The sequence below is a fragment of the Triturus cristatus genome, chromosome 8 (genome assembly GCF_964204655.1).
Source record: "Triturus cristatus chromosome 8, aTriCri1.1, whole genome shotgun sequence".
NCBI classification, from domain to species: Eukaryota; Metazoa; Chordata; class Amphibia; order Caudata; family Salamandridae; genus Triturus; species Triturus cristatus.
The window spans coordinates 1,323,019,855-1,323,037,174 of record NC_140591.1 but is presented as its reverse complement, the minus strand read 5'-3'; the positions used below and the strand labels follow the sequence as shown (position 1 = coordinate 1,323,037,174).

At 40.4% G+C, this 17,320-nt stretch overlaps 1 protein-coding gene across 3 annotated transcripts in view; it reads right to left on the bottom strand.

Moving 5' to 3' along the window:
- Positions 1–17,320, bottom strand: part of LOC146805741 (ATP-binding cassette sub-family C member 2-like) — a 417,933-nt gene that overhangs the window by 102,370 nt on the left and 298,243 nt on the right. For 2 of the 3 annotated variants that reach the window (XM_085623042.1, XM_085623044.1), the window contains 6 exons: positions 15,648–15,774; positions 11,346–11,522; positions 10,096–10,263; positions 9,526–9,712; positions 7,471–7,546; positions 1,276–1,336 (listed from right to left, as the gene is read on the bottom strand). In XM_085623042.1, the coding sequence (XP_085479168.1) occupies positions 1,276–1,336; positions 7,471–7,546; positions 9,526–9,712; positions 10,096–10,263; positions 11,346–11,522; positions 15,648–15,774 (796 nt within the window). The remainder of the gene's footprint in view (positions 1–1,275; positions 1,337–7,470; positions 7,547–9,525; positions 9,713–10,095; positions 10,264–11,345; positions 11,523–15,647; positions 15,775–17,320) is intronic. The other variant, XM_085623043.1, reaches the window with a different exon arrangement.

Genomic DNA, 17,320 nt, shown 5'->3' with positions numbered 1-17,320 from the left:
GTCACCAGTTGCCTCACAACAGTAGGCTGAGTAACACAGCCTCCTAGCCCCTTCTGTTGCAGCGAAACAGTGGATGAATATTCATTTTCGCAATCATTAGGGTACCCTCCTTCATTGTTGAGAGAACTGAGGTAATTACATCAGTCATTGCGCGCATATTCCTTGTCATGATTTTATTTCTGGGGGAGAGGCATGCCTGCCAATTTATAAACTAACCTCACCGTGTGAGGAGGGGCGGTGCCTTGGAGGAGGCGGGTCCTGGTGCCAAGAGCTTTCTAAGAGGCAGGCTGCCCCTCACCAAGCCCCCACTCCCACGCAAAACAAGCATTTACAATGCAACGGTCTCGGCATTGTTAAAGTTAGAGCTATTGGAATTGCTCATGACATTATTTTTGTTTATGTTTTTAAAACATGTAAAGAAACGGCATTGTTATTTACAATGTCAATAGCTTAATCTGTGTGTGGGTGCAAATGCAATAGGTCTCGCATTGGAGAGTGATTAAGCTATTGACATTGTAAATAACAATGCCGTTTCTTTAACCCCTTCCATGCTCATGACGGAACGGTTCCATCATGAGCATCGGTTGAGCTGTGCTCATGACGGAACCGTTCCGTCATGGCCCCGCCCGCGCTCGAACCCTTCAGCACCGCGGAGGAATCCGCGCAGCGCTGAAGGGGTTAAATGTTTTAAAAACAAAAACATAAACAAAAATAATGTCATGAGCAATGCCAACAGCTCTAACTTTACCAATGACGAGACCATTGCATTGTAAATGCTTGTTTTTCTAAACTGGTGTGGTGTCCATTTGTAGTGTTTTCATTGTATTACTGTATGTGTTCACAAATGCTTTACACACTGCCTCTGAGATAAGCCTGTCTGCTCGTGCCAAGCTACCAAGAGGGTGATCAGGGGTTTTTCAGGAGTGTATCCCCCTTTCCCTGACTAGAAGCAAGGTTCCCTATTTGGACAAATGTGTATACCATTGCCAACTAGAGACGCCCATTTCTAACAGGCTTGTTCAAGAGGAACTGAATAAAATACATAAAGAACTATCAGGATGTTCTGGAATATGGTTCGATATTTTTGATGTATTTCTTGTAGCCGACATTCACAGTACACTGTAGCCCCTTTGAAATGTTAACTGCTACACAGATTCAATCTCACTCAATACCTCACAATCTGGGGTGCACTGTGTCATTACTTGATGGAGTAACACACAAACCTATGCGTGTTGATGAAACACTGAAATGAACAAACATAACTTTGCTACTTACATTTCCAGTTGCAATTGTTTCTTTTTTCATTGTTGGCTGTTTTGCTTGGCTTAGTGGTGCACTAGAAATACAAAAAGCACATCCTTAAGTTAACTCACTGCTGGTGAATGATGGTGATGAACGCATCTGCCAACAATGTTTCAATTTAGAACCTACTAGGTTGAAATAAAAAAGTTGAGGCTCAGCATTGATATTTAAACGCAAATCACAAAAACCTGGGCTTCTGGAATGTATAAAGGGTATTAAACTATATGTGGGTGCCTATGCGAAGTGATTTATACTTGGGGGCTCATGCAGTGCTTTAAATGGCAATATAAAAGAGCAAGTACTTGCAATTTAGAGTACCTTTTTGCTCCTGAGAAGTGCCAGTACTCATCCATTAAATGTGTAGCAGGAGAGCTGTGAAGTGCAGGCGCTCACCATTTCAAATTAAAGAAGTGCAGATACTCAGTACCGGACAGTATCTGCCCATTTAAAGCACTGACCTCATGCACCAAAGAGCCTAGTTACAGTGTAATTTTTGCATTGCACTGCAACCAGTCTAACTGTTTGCGGTACAAGGGATTCTTAAAACGGTTGCATTTGCACGCCAGAGCATTGTTTCACAAAACTTTGCAAATCGTTGTTGTCAGTACTATTAATAAAGTGGCAATCTGAGTACAATTGCCTGTGAAAAGTAGCGAAAGCGGAAATGGAGACCTGCACAAGACTGCATATGTCTATTCCAGCACTTGCACTCGCACTGCATTACAACCCATGCATGTTTGTGGGTCAGGGATCACAATATCACAACAGCAGCTCTTACTGAATGAGATATGTGGGGCATGCAGTGCACTGTGGGACATTGTCTGCAACTCCTGATTTTTTGGGGGAATCTATTTTATTAGTTTTAATAAACAAAGCAGACATTTACATCACAATTCTCCACTTGTTTAGGCTATAGCCAATCTTTGCTGTATATAATTTTAGCATTGCAAGGAGTTAATTTACGCATAATAATGGCATTGTACATGTTAAACACTCTGTCATTATATCTCACTGTGTGTAGCTCATTTAGTCCCCATCCATGTTGTTAGTTGGGAATCAGTTATTGGGGTGCTTCCTTAGTATTTTACTAGTTTACGAAGGGCCACTCTGTCATGGGAGTTTCCCCAGATGAAACTCCGTATTGCTCCCTCAAGGGTTCGGAAGAATGGTGATGGTATATGTAAGGGCAGGTCAGTGAAGTAGTATACAAGCTGTGGCAAAACTACCATTTTAATCAAGGCCATACGGCCTGTAACTGTCAGAGGGAGCGTGCTCCAGAACGACATCTGAGAGCAAATAGATGTCATCACTTTACCCAGGTTGCCGTCAAATAGATTCTCTTGCTGATGGAAGATTCTGACCCCAAGGTATCGAAATGTGTCTGTAAGCAAGATGTATCCAGCTCAAGAGTGCCACCTTGCTCACGAGTCATGACGTTTGAACTTACGAGAAGTGTTTATATTATTTCCTCAGGTGCACTACCTTCCGCAGCACCTTGTTAATTAGAATTTGCCGCCTTTAGTGAAATTGTGGCAGCGGGACTCATCTGCGACATGTGAGTACATGGTAGCCCTGCTGTGCACGTCTGGCTCTTTTCTTCGTCTCCATTGAGTGGAGCATCTGGGCATGTAGCTATTATTATCCTTACTCTCTTTTCAATGCTGAACATCACCTGGTGGAGTGGTCTAGCTCATTTCTTTCTTTTTCATTTTCCCTTTTGATTCCACACGAGGTATGCATTGGACATTGAATAAATATATATTTTTTTATTAGAATTTGGTGAGTAGTAGTAGGAGTACCATGGGTGCACTGGTGATTAGAGGACACTTTTGGGCAGCCACTATTTTTATCCATCTTATTCCTGAGCGCTATGGAGGGTTGAAGTAATATTATTATTATTTTTTGTAGAGTGTGTACAGTAATGTGTTAACCCTGTCCTGAGGAGGCCGAAGAAGGATTAAGGCCGAAACGTCGTCGCGTAGACATTTCAAAAGGAGGAGTCGCTGGAAATATAGTGATGATTTGACATTGCATGATGGTACACTGGGATGGCCTACACTAATTAAAAGACTTTAAGTGTACTATCTGGATTACCTCTTAGTGGTCCTTCCAGAGCTGTAAGGAGGACACTAGTGGAAATGATTTTGCTTTAGGGTTATTGTATTATATATTGATGTCTTTTTGTATGTTGTGACTTATGTCATGTTATTGTGTAGGTACATTTTTTGTGCATACATGTACTGTTTTCTTCTTGATTAGATGCCATTATCTATGTAGAGTTTAAATATGTTTTGATATAATTCATCTAAAGTAATAATTAGAGAGGGAGTAATTAAAAGTGCTCTACTCAAAAATATTTTTTTATCGATTCCTTTATACCATTTTGTGATTGTATAAAACTACGTCCTTTACCCAGGTTTATAAAGGGTTAATTGGGTATACCCCTGTTGATTGTTAAGGGCTCAATAGCCAGCAAGAACAGCAGCAGGGATAACGGGCATCCTTGTCAAGTCCCTTGCTTAACTCTAATTGAGGCTGAGATGTTAGGCCCTGTCTGCAGTCTCACCATTGGCTCGTTATATAACAGTTTGATCATGCTGAGGAAAGCGCCCCCAATTCCATAACGTGGTAGCATGGCAAACAGGTATCTCCATTCTAAGGTGTCAAAGGCCTTCTCTAGGTCTAGTATTTGACAGCGTGAGTGGGCCAGTGGCCCACTGAGTACTTGACTACCCTAAAGAAGCACAGCAAGCTGAATGAGGTACTGTGGGCTGGCACAAACCTGTTTTGGTCAGCGTGAACTAGGGATGGGACCAGAGGTGCTAACCCGTCAGCCAGTAGTTTTGCTAATATTGTGTAATCTCTATATAATATGGCTAGGTGCTTAGATGAACCCAACTCTAATGGATCCTGGTAAGGTTTGGGGAGGCAAGACCAGACTGGCCTCATTTAATGACGTAGGGAGAGTGGATATATAAGGCAAGGGTATCTAGGGCGTGTAGGCGTGGGATCAGAGACACTGTATATGCTTTGTAGTATTCTGCAGGTAGGCCATTGGGACCAGGGATTTTATCCTTCACCAATGCCGCTATGGCTAATCGGATCTCGTCAGGGTCAATCTGGGCATCTAGCGCTTCGTGCTGCTTCGGTGTGATGATGGGTAGGCGCACTGAGTCCAGAAAGGAGTCCATGCATGCTTGGTTGTGTTGGACAGTAGATTCGTAGAGTGTGGTATAGGTTTTCGTCATCTCTGCGTGTATTTCATGATGTGTATGTACTATGTGCTCCGCCGTTGTGCGTATTGCATGTGTGGGGTGTTGGGGCTGTTCCTGGCGCAGTAGCTACGCCAACAGCCTCCCCAGTCTATCTGACCCCGCGTGTGTGCATGCTATGTGCGCAGCATAGTTTAGGCATCTCAACCGTTCTAGCAGTTTCACATGCTCACTACGCACCACGTCCAATCTTCGCATGTCACCCATACCGGACACCACCCTGGTTTCATGTTTAATAGCTCACACTCTACACTACCTACATATGCAGTCAGTTGTTTGCGTATGTTCCATGCGAGTCCCATGCTATGTCCCCTAATGATCACCTTGAATGCCTCCCATTCAAGAAGTGTGTGAGACACGGAATGCTGGATCTTCAAGCACAGCTGGCTGAAGGTGCCAGGTGGGGACAGGTGGTGGGCCTGCAACCCAGCTGAGTTGCATGTGTTGGGGGTTATGATCGTAGTGCGTGTGCTCCAGGTAATCTATCTGCCTGAAAAGGGGTAACAGTGAAGGTGAACTCACAATGTGATCCAATCTTACATGCAGGATGTGTGTGTGGGAATAGAAGGAATATATGCGTGTATCAGAGTTGCGAGCGCACAAGACATCTGTTAGGGACCAGTGGGCGAGCCAAGTGTTCAGTGCGTGAGCGTTCCATAAGGCAGTAGTGCGTATCAGAGGGGGAAATGAGCGGTCCGAGGTGATGTCAAGTACAGAATTAAAGTCTCAGCCCAACAGCCAAAGGATCCCGCTCCAGGAGGCTAGGATGTTTGTGAGGTGACAAAGGAATGCGGTCTGCTCAGTGTTGGGGGCATATATAGACCCTATCAAGATGGTTTAGCCATTTAGCCGGCCCTGTGCAAGTACATATCTGCCTCCCTCATCTGTTTTCACCGCCTCTGACTCAAAGGGAGTCCCTGCTCTGGGCCTTGTCTGCACTTCCTGATGTATGCACTCTGTACAAACACAGGGCAAACAGTAACATTTTGATTGCTTTGTTTATCCAAGTGGTAACCTCTTGCATTCACTGGCTCTAACCATTCCATGCATTGTGACCACAAAAAAGGTACAAAATGTTTGCGCATTCCATTGCAAATATCTATAGGAGGAGGAATGCACATGGACTGCCTCCCTTTCTCTTATGATTCACAAGGAACTGCAACAATTCATTAATATGCGTATTGGCCATTAAAAATCAAAAAGCATGGCCAAAATTGCTAATTGAGCATTTGCAGTCAGTTGCACCAGCTTGTTATTAGAAAAAACGTGCACTCAGTGGCGTAGCAAGGGGCAGAGGGCACAGTCTGCCCAGGGCGGCGGACGATTTGGGGGAGGCGTCCTCCCACCCCCTGCTTTTACCTGCGGCCATACGGATTGGCAAACGCAAGAATCGCCACGGGTGGCCAAAGGTCTAGCTACATTCATAAAGGGATTCTGCACTAGAGTTATAGTTTTTGGAGCTCAGATGTCAGACCCTTGAGGAACCTTGGTTATATTCACAAAGAGACTCCTAACCAGAGTTATATTTTCTTGAGCTCAGATGTCAGACCCTTGAGGAACCTTGGTTATATTCACAAAGGCACTCTGCACTAGAGTTATAATTTCTTGAGCTAAGATGTCAGACCCTTGAGAAACCTTGGTTATATTCACAAAGGGACTCTGCATCAGCATTATAGTTTCCTAAGCTCAGAAGTCAGACCCCTGAGGAATGTTGGCTATATTCACAAAGGGACTATGCACTAGAGTTATAGCTTCTGAAGCGCAGATCTCAGACCCCTGAGGAACATGGACAATTGTGGCTGTGCGTGAGGGAAACAATGATTTGTGGTGCTATTAAGGTCTATATTTTGCCCTTGTTATAGGATCTAGGTTCACTTTCCAATATGTTCGCTATGCTGTCCTGCCTCCTAGGTAAAAGATGGAGCAGAATGAGCTGAGTTTGTGCTGCTGCCACAGGCTGTTACTTAACATAATAACTAGAAGGAAAAAAAGTCAGGCCAGTTAAAGGCAAAAAAACTGAATAACTTTTCATCAATAGCATTCAGGTTAAATCTATTGATGCCATTCACCCGAAATCAAGATTCGCTATCTCGAGTTCCGAACTCAACGCGTGTCCTGCTGACATGGCCATAGACCTACATCTTTGTATGTAAAACATACACTTGGACTCAAGTGCCTGCATTCTGGCAAGAGCAAAGAACCTGTTGGCTGTGGAAAATTATGGTGTGTGGGATTTCCACATCTGTGAGTTTTTCAGTTCGACTCCGTGTGGCCATATAGAGAAGATTGATGTTTCGCATGCAGATTCGGCCAGGAACAACTACTTTTAGATTCTGGACAACTTGTAGCCTTGACTATTTCTTGTGATACTTGTGGGGTCTTCTTCTGGTGATAGGGTGACTACTGAGCTTAGGGACTAGTTCGGGAAGGGTGGAAGCAGTCCTCTCCAGAGAGAGGAGGAGATGACAGTAATGATGGTTAGGTCACATGAAATATTGTTTTGTTGCTTTGTTTGTTGTCTCTTCATTTTTCATTTTCCATTTCCTTCTCTTTGGCTTATCGGAGCAGCGGTGCATACTGGAACAGGACTGCAGGTTGTGAAAAGACCGTTTTGAAAGTTGCTGGTGTTTTTGTACTTTGGTGTACTGTGAATACATTACAGTGAGGCCAATATCATGTCACGTGCTTCATGCTTGACCATCAGATGGTGCAGACTCATAAAAAGATTTAATGCATAAACACATACACTTTGCATACTGGTCCGCATCAAGTTACTGACTTCATTAACAATTATATTTTTGCGTTCTAGGTGTGATAAAGTGTTGTGTTGATGGCACCAAAACAGCAAAACCTACAACACTGCTTCAAGGATCTTTGTATTGTGGTTGGTACTTGCCCATGTTTCACGCTCACAGGATCTTCGTGTTCCTTCAAGGGGCTTGGGATTTTTTTGACTTCTTTCAGACCACCTGCTGTATGAAAAGTAGAGCACATCATTATGGACAATGGCGTGATAAATGTGTTGAAAATAAAATATACATACAGATGAAACATATTTTAATTGCGCATTTGTACTTTATCTGTACAATAAAGAACATGATAAGTGTAAGAAACAAGAAAGAACCTCTATTCTGACTAACATCCACTATCTAACTGATACACTCTCCGATACTGTGTTTTGCCCCAGTAGAAGAGGGGAGCAGGGTGAAGCAAAGCACAAATATTGGCTGAAATTTATTTTTCAGTCCACAGATATGACGGTTATAGCAAAATTCATTAACCGCAATATTTCTCATGATCCTTCACAATCAAAACTGCTTATCTCAGCAGCTTATTGGTAACCCTTGGGACCCCAGATTGTTGGTAGCTATGATTATTTAACAAAAGGTACATGAATCGTGAATCTGCAGAATCTTTCTTCTATGTCGATCCTTATTAAGGATACTCCAATATTAACAAAACGCCAATATTAAGAATACACCAATATTTTTCTGTCTGTATTCGCAATGAAGCATGAAATGTATGTACAGAGCATTTTTTGTTTATGAGCAGGAAGTTCTCCTCTTAAAACAGATGATGTTGGATTCTGACCTACTGAGTTAAGTACAGCCTCAGACGTTTACTGTACCAATCTGATAAATGTCCTTACTATAATGTGCTGTGCTGCTTCTGGACTTCTTGCCTGATACATGGGCCCAAGCTTCAAGAAAAGGGACACAAAGAGTTTAAAGAACAATAACTAATATTGCAAATCAGACAGCTTTCTGCTACCAAAATGCTGTGTTCTGATTGGCTCCTAGCTGGTTGATGCCTACCCAGGAGTTTCAAAGCTACAACCCAATAAAAGCCTTCTGAGAAAGCCACCTGGATGTATCACTTGCAATATTCCAATGAAAGTGCAAATGCCCAAATGGTATGGCACCTGAATATTGAGTTTTAAATAATGTGCTGCCAAAATATGGTAGCCTTAGTATTAATTACCAAAATATCGTGAAATTAACTACCTAAATGTAAGTATAGATTTACTAAATTTAACTCCACATAAATCTACCTTCATGAAATGCATATATATTTTAAAAGTATGTATAGGTTGAGTTAGAAATAGTAAATGATACTTACCCATATACACTTAATATTGTAGTTGATATTCAGTCAACGGTACATTGATAGCACACAATATTTATGATGGATATTCAGACACACAACAATTCAAATAATGCTGCATGAAATAAACTTGTGAATTATGTATTACCATCAAAACTACTAAATGCATTCCCAATTGAAGACATTACTCTTATTAAGAACACTACACCTGATATGGACATTTTCTTGGAACAGATTAGAGGGTAGAAGGACGTAGAGTGCTAAAGATAAAAGGGAAGCCACGTTTAAAACATTGATTGCAGATTTGGAGCGAGCTGGGCAGTTTGCTGGAAGGTACACCTTCCTGAACAAAAACAATCCTTAGAGGTAGAATACAGTAGACATAGAAAGAGAAAGTATCAAGTATAAATACAGATGTTTTTCCTCATTATGCCTCTTTCAGTAGGCACATCATTCTGAAGCAAACCCGGTTTACAAGTCTTTGTACAACTGGGTTTGCATCAAAATACATGGGTGGATGCATGGCAATGCCCATGCTCCACATATGTAATGCCTACCCAACGCAAGGTAATGCAAGGGAGCGCAATGCACTGTGTTACTTTGTACTTACTAAACCAAACAGAGTCACTCAAAGTGGCTTTGCATGGTTTGGTAAATGCCAAATTGAATTTGTGTTATGGATGTGCCATAAAAGTGATGCAACTCCTACGCAAAATCAGGCCTGTGTTTTATATAGTCCCAAACCAACTCAATCCCTGTCCATTCACATTTACCCCAATAAATGTTCTGTTTAGATTTTCATCCTGCTGTATATATATATATAATCATATGGCTCTGCTTCTCCTACCTTTTGTTTCAGGAGTGTGCTCGCTTCCTTTTTCTTTATTGTAGGTTTGAATCAACTCTGCAAAGTTTTTCTTCATGTAAAGCAGCTCCTCGTAAGTCCCCATCATTGCTATTCTGCCTTCCTCCATCACAATAATAAGATCTGTTTCAGGAAGGACTGTTAGGCTGTGTGTTACCAGAATACGAGTCTGAAAATGTGTTAAAAGGCAAAAAACATCATGACTAGTGTATCTTGCATTTCCGTAACACTCAATCTTTGATCCCATGCTGTGAATGATCAGAGGTCAAAAGCGTAAAACAAGTATTTCTGATTAATACGCAACAGCACTGCTTCTTCTGAGCTGGATAATAATAATTCCCCCTTTCATACACGTAATCACATTTCCTTATCCATGTTGTTAACTGTGTATCAAAATACATTTTACATTCTATGGCTCTTAAGTTAGCAAACCAGACCAAAAAAGCTTAAAAACTTCACTCAAAATTAATCGATCTCCCCTGATGTTGTTGCATTTGGTTCAAAACAGTATTGGTTCCTGTAAAGTGGTAAAATGGTGTTAATTAACCATACCTTATTTCTTAAAAGTCCTGTTGGTCCAATCAGTTTCTCAAAAAGGTGTTTCCCAACATGAACATCTACAGCTGACAGTGGGTCATCCAGTAAGTAGATGTCGGCATCACTGTAAACGGCTCTTGCTAGACTTACTCGCTGCTTCTGACCTCCGCTTAAATTTACACCCTTTGAAGAAAAGTGTTTTTGTTTTAAAATATTTCTTGAGGTGATTCCAGTGAAGAACGATAGAACCAACACTGTACTGTTACTTCTGACACAATCTCAAAAATATTATCAATATTAACCTTCAACTCAATGGAAAACAAGGCTAATCAGAAATTCAATTAAGCAACAACAGAACAGTAAGTAATCAGTAAAGCATGATGTACAAACCAGTGATTAAATTTACAAAATAGTTTTGCTAAACGAATGCACATCACGCTTAAAATTAATGATGGATCATGCAAAGCCATCAATGAAGGTTGAAAATGATTAAGGATCTGAGAAAGAAGACACCATAAACACGAACAGAAATTGGTGGCAAGTATAGCTATGGTCCAACTATCATAGTCATATTCCCACAGTTCACGGGGGATGTTCCTTTTTCATTAACCTTGGACATAATTTCCTGCCTACCCAAAAAATGTGCAACTACAAGTTGAACCATATGGCTGGTTTTGGAGTGAAAATGGCCATGATCAAATCTTCCTTAAGTCATTTTCAGCCAGGATTGCCTGAAGCCTTCGGGTTCCACCCATTCATTTGTGGTGGTGAGTGCCAGTGGGGTACACATGCACTTATTTTTGGGGAGAAGGGTTCTTTTGGTCCCTACCTATGGGTGGAAGTTCGTACGCCTCAAGGGTTCCCAGAACCACTGCCTGACGTTCCTTCTGAGACGGAGGATCATTTCCCGGTAGGCAGGGGCATTGGAGGCTACTTTCCACGATGGAGCAATGCTCCAATCAGCTATGTATCCCACACTAAACATGTGTTGAAGCTGTTTCAAATGCAAGTATGTTGAAGCAAGGTATTTACGCACATACAGCACACAAGCTTGTTGCATATGTACATAGTACAAATCCATGAGGATCAAAAGTATGCAGATTCAGATGTATACCCTCTTAACCCCCAATAAGCTTGAACAATTTACCATACAAAACACATCACTGGAATTGCTTTTAGAACTAAATACATTTGAATTTCCAAATGTTCCTTGAACACAAAAAGTTGATTACACTGTCGTTCTACAAAAAATACATTTCTCTCACCCGCTCTCCAATTTCAGTTTGATCTCCGTTTGGTAATTGCTCCAGATCTGGTAGTAATGCGCAAGCTTCCAATACCTTTTCATAAAAGTGTTTATTCAGAGATGAGCCAAAAAGAATATTCTGCTGCAAAAATGCATTCTGAATCCAGGCTTGCTGCGAAACATATGCCACTGAGCCCTACAATAGCAGAAATTGTTTTGAAAAGTTTAATATGGATAGTTGAATGGAAAGATAGGACAGCCTAAATACTGTTAACACCCCACAAATTATTGCCTGCAAACAACGTTACTGCTTGGAAACCACATCCTTTATGTTAAGACAACAGAGTCTGTTCAATTTGATGTTATCCTTTAAGTCTTATCTAGAAAAAAGGGAAACTTCTGCCAGACAAAATTCAGTACAGCTCAGTGGGCAACTGGAAGCAGTTTGGCAGAAGTAGAAGTCACTTACAGAAAACAGTTTACAGTGAATGATGATAGGGATAGACTTGTGAATGTAAAATGTTCAATATCATCAAACAAGGAAGCAATTCCTTGTGTGCCAGAGACCTGTAAGAGACTACTAAAGTAAGTTAGAAATTATTGAAAATAATAGAATGTTAAACATCTTAGAAACTGAAGACTTGGAGTGCTACATTTTTTGTTCATTTATACAGTATTTTAGGTGCAAATATGTGCTAGATTGTAAACAAAACACACAAAACTATGCCACATATCAGGCGAGAAGTGTCTCTACAGAGAAACAAGAGCATAATCAGGTTCGTCAATGTTGCAGTGATCCCTGCGTTTCCCATAATCAGAGAGGCATGTATGGCAAAATAGTCAACCCAACTGCAAGATAGTTTACCCAGGCACATGAAATCCTTTCTTGAAGCATACCCTGTAAGAGCTATTTGAAAAGTATGCTAGAGGTGTGCAGTGGATGGTAGGAAGCTGAAGAGAGGTGGGGAAAAGGTGACACCGCAGATGGCGAGGTTTCAGTTTATTTCTTGAATGAGGGCAAGGACGTATATTGTGATACAAAAGATAATGAAATTCCAATCTTTTGATGCATAAGAAGGGAAACATTACATCAAAGTACATATTTTATTGTATATATAGGTCTTATGGAAAAGTGAGCAACCTAGTTAGAAGATCCACCTGAAATCTCGGATGTTTTGGGCCAGTAATGTAGGAGTAATTACGTTTGATCAAAAACACATATAGTTCTGCCATCAATGGGGAGACAGCTGAGTGAAATCAATATATTATAAATGTTGATACCTAGTTTTGTGGGGGGGGGGCAAATGCACCATTGGGTTGATTGTTGTCCCTGAATGTTCCTCTCTTCCAAGCCTAGCAAATCTGTGTGTACACTGATCTGAAACACACACTCTACACCGCTGAGAATCCCTTGAGAAACAGTATCAAGATGTTGAGTCAATATTGAGAACAATAGTCATATAAAAAACTGCTACAGCGTGCATGCCATCTACCTGATTAACTGCCTGTGCAGTCTGAAACACATTGTAATGACTAATAGAACAATGAACCCCTGGCTAGCAGAACACTGCAGCAACATTTGATGCAAACATAGCACCACAAAAATGGCAAAACACTACTTTTCATTAAATCACTTGGAGAATGACATAAAATGGATCCTGATTGATAAAATGCACCATCAGCAACAGCAGAGAAGACCTTTTTTCAAAAAGAACAACAATAGATTTTCAAACTACAGGCCTAAACAAATACATCCTAAGGCATCAACTCAGATTTTGGCATCTCTGTGGCAACATCTAGTGGGTCTCTTTTCTTTTCTAATAAATACTTCAAAAAATGCAGGCTAGTGCAGCATCCACTTTACAAACAGAATTACCAGTACATGCTATTTGCAATTGTTTTTTGAAAGATGGCCTGAGGACACACCGAGACAATTATGATATTATGCCTGACTGGTATCATATGCTTATATTTTCGTCCATTATTAAACAAACGCAACACACCCTCGGTAGAGCTGAAAGCAGTAAAAATAAAACAGAGTGAAGAAGAGCATTGCTGAACAAACACAAAAATTCACATTTAAAAAACACAATTGGAAAGTAAAGACCATTTTGAGAAAATGCATTCAACGTGGCATTGGGCAAGGATGCGGTCTAGTGCAAACGTCGGAAGATGCATGACCTACATCTTCCCACACACCACATTCCACCTGGCCAAATATGAGCTTTAAGAAGAAGCACAGGAATGATCTTCCTCTTACATGACGTAGGTAGCAGAGACATCCGGGCCATGCTAGCAGGCATTACTTAATTTGCAGTAAGGTAAGAAAGCAACCGCTTAGCAATGATGATAAAATGAGTACACATGAAGCAGTTCTGCACTAATACTGCCACCCCCTGTCCACTTCAGCCAGAGGTCTAAATGTGGTACTGGACATGCCGGTTTGCAACTAAGTAATAGACCAGTGGTCAAAACTCTCACTGTTCACTACTAGGCTCGTAGTGTTCTCCCTGACTTAAGGGTTAAAATATTTGGATATGAATAAAGCCTGCACAAAGCCTGGTGCTGGCCTCAAGACACAAACACTTGTGTGTGACATTTGCACAATCAAAACAGAGGTGAAAATGAAAACTGATAAACTGTGGTCTGTTCTACCATACTCTTTTCACGGACATATATTAAGTTTCAAAGAGAGTGACGTTCCCTGGAGCACCCAGAAGTAATATATTTCTGTGGACTATCACCTTTTATAACATAGCAGCCTTCCTGCACACATCCAAAGAAAGTAGTTGATGAGAGTTTACATGACAGGGAGTAGCGATGCAGTACTATAGAACTATGGACGGGCAGTTAAGGGAGAAGAGGTAAACATTAAGGGCCATAAACGGCCCTTTACTTCTAACTTTGCCAAAGGGAGTCACCAATAAATAGGGTATGATTCTACCTCAATGCACTTTTCATCTCATAGGTCCAACCAAAACCACAGGACAACAGCCACAAGTACCTCGTGCATGGAGCTTTCACAATAAGATTATGCTAAGAACACCCAAACAGATGGAGGTCCCTCACACATCACCCAGGTATGGGGCGAGAAGCAAAAACTAAATGATGAAACCTGCCACAACAGTGGGCAAGGGTTTCTGTTCTTTTAATCCAGTAGAGTTAGTCCGTTGGTCCAAATTGGTAGATTACCTTAATTAACATACACATCCATTATATATCTGTCTCACCTCACATTATCTTGCTTAGAAGGATGGTAGAAGGGTCTCAATTACTTCACATTCAAGTCTACTCTACATTTACAAATTACTGATCAAATCTGCTGTTCCAGAAATAAAATTTACATTTGTAATGCTGGTATTTAAACCCTTACAATTTCTGCTTCCCTGATGAGTAATATCATATATTTTCCTAAATGAATGTACTTGTATAGCACAAAGACTGGATGCTTCTGCAACAATCTCCTTAATTTTGATATCAACTCAACAATATTAGGGAAGAGTATGTAGTGTTAGGGCCAGCAGAGCTGCTGACTTTGGAACTGGGCAATCAGATTAGAGTCTCGGAGTTGGTTGTGATTTTGAGCAAATCAATTAATCTCCCGGAGCCGAAAAAAGAAATTACTGTGACCTTGTGTAATGTAACTGGTGCTCATGTAAAACGCTCCTATACCTTTGGGTCAAGATTGTGCTATATAAAACTGCAAATTAAAAAATACCTCTTTTAATAACATCTGGATTCGACTAACCATCAGCCGCTTTCCAGGGGTAATTTCCTGTCTTTCCATGGTAGCCTTAAAATGTCTCCATCTTTCACGACTTGGAGTACTGTCTGTACTACTACGTTTGATTCCAAATGTAAATCTGAAAGCAATTGCTCTCAAAATCATTGATCGATTGAAGAGGAAAAAAGACTTACCCATTTTATCCAGTAGAATGTTTTCAGACTATGGACTGAATGCTACTACTTCCTTCACATTTACATAGTTTTAAAGAGCAAAAAGTTAAATGTCAACGAGCCTCATTCACATCAAAATGTCTCGTTGCTTGACCTTGATGTTTTAAGGCACAACTCGAAAAGTCATTAGCAATCTAATAAAATTAGATTAATAATTTTACCCACTTAAGTGTAATTGGCTGAAATATAATTAGCTGTCAACAAATAATTACTATGAAAATGCACAGCTGTTTCATAAGGCACCTAATTTGCAAAGTACCAGAAGATGAAAGCACCAATTCTAGTTTGAGAAATAGTCTGTATTTATGGCAGGATGTGGGACTCTATTATGTACCAGTGTAAATAAAAACAGAATGAGCATTACCCTTCTTTGTACAGTCCCCTCCAGCTTCTCCATTTCGCCAAGAATTGCTGACAACAGAGACGATTTTCCCGATCCAACTTGCCCCACAACAGCAATTAATGAGCCTTCTGCAATCTTCAGGTTCAAACTGTGTGAATTTAGAAAAAACAAAATCTGGTTAAACCCTGTATATATCATTCAAGTAAATGAGCATAGAGCTCCCTGGTACAACATGATTAAAATTATGAAATAAATACGATTAACAAGTGGAAAGGTGTAGAAAAAGTATTTGAGTAGCTAGAACAATGGCAGTTATGACTGAAAAGATTACTGAATTCATACTAGATCATAAAACAATATTTCTCAATAAAGTCTCGAATGCTCAATCGAGTTTTTGCCCTGGAAAATGCAACAATATTTGTCCCAAATGTAGCCTTTTAAAACATATCATTCACTTACAAAAAATAAAGTAGTCCCTCTGCTCCTCCCCATCATAAATACCCCCAGCTCCCCAATTACACCCTCGGTGAAATACAGCAGGTTTGGGTGCAAGCAGGAAAGCGGGTGAACAGCAGGAACTCCTGTTCACCAGCCTCACTGGAGGTTTGTGCCTCAAAAACATGGGGTAGCGTGAGTCGGGGAGTAAGAGGGGACAGGAATGAAAATACTGCATCCAAAAGAGTGTGTTGTAGATGGATACCATAAACAGAAACAGCTGTTCACATAAACTCAGGAACTATCTATTTGCATGTATGTGTATATGGGTGTGTGTGTGTGGCTACACGCCGCGCCAGTTGCGTTATTTTAATGGAGTTTATTTCAGGCAGACAAATATATATATATATATATATATATATATATATATATATATATATATATATCAGTTGATCATTAAAGAGTTAACTACTGCTGGTGTTGAAAGTCTTTCAGTCTGTATGTCTGACTGTTGTACTGAAATGGATGAGGAAAATATTTGATAACTCATAGAAGATGTGACACCATTTTTTACTTCTAGGGCGGGGGTTCTTAACCTTTTGTCTACTGTGGAATCCCACTAAATAATCACTGGCATGGCCACAGAATTATTTGTGTAAACCAGGAAACCCCATTGAGTCATTACTGGAAGCCGTGGGCCCTGGCCGAAGCATTTTCAGTCATTGGAACTGGAAAACAATACAAAACAAAACGGAAACAAGCGTTCATCAAACAAATGCACAAATGATTAAATATTTTATTTAATTTAAAAATAAATATTAAAAAGTTACATTTTAATAGGAAGGTTGGAGCTTTTCTAGATTCAGTTGAGGCCATACTTATCGTCCAAACTATATTTTGCTTGATACACTACACTTCTTCATCCTATAAGTCTGAAGATACTAACTTAATTTTGAGCCTTCAATGTCAAATAGCATCAAATTTACAGAACAGTTTAAAGTTTTCAATTTTACTTCTTTATTTATATACACTTTCATATTCTGTTAACATCACTTAAGTTTATGAGCAGTCACAGACCCTCTGAGTGTGCTTTGTGGTCCAACGGGGTCCTCAGACCACAGATTAATAATCACTGTTCTGAGGCACTAACTATAATTTTTATGACAAAATAACCCCTCATTTTGTTCATTTCTATAGGAAATACTTTAAGTTTTACTACTTTGATCCCATCAAGATTGCTTTAGGTGTTCCACACGTGT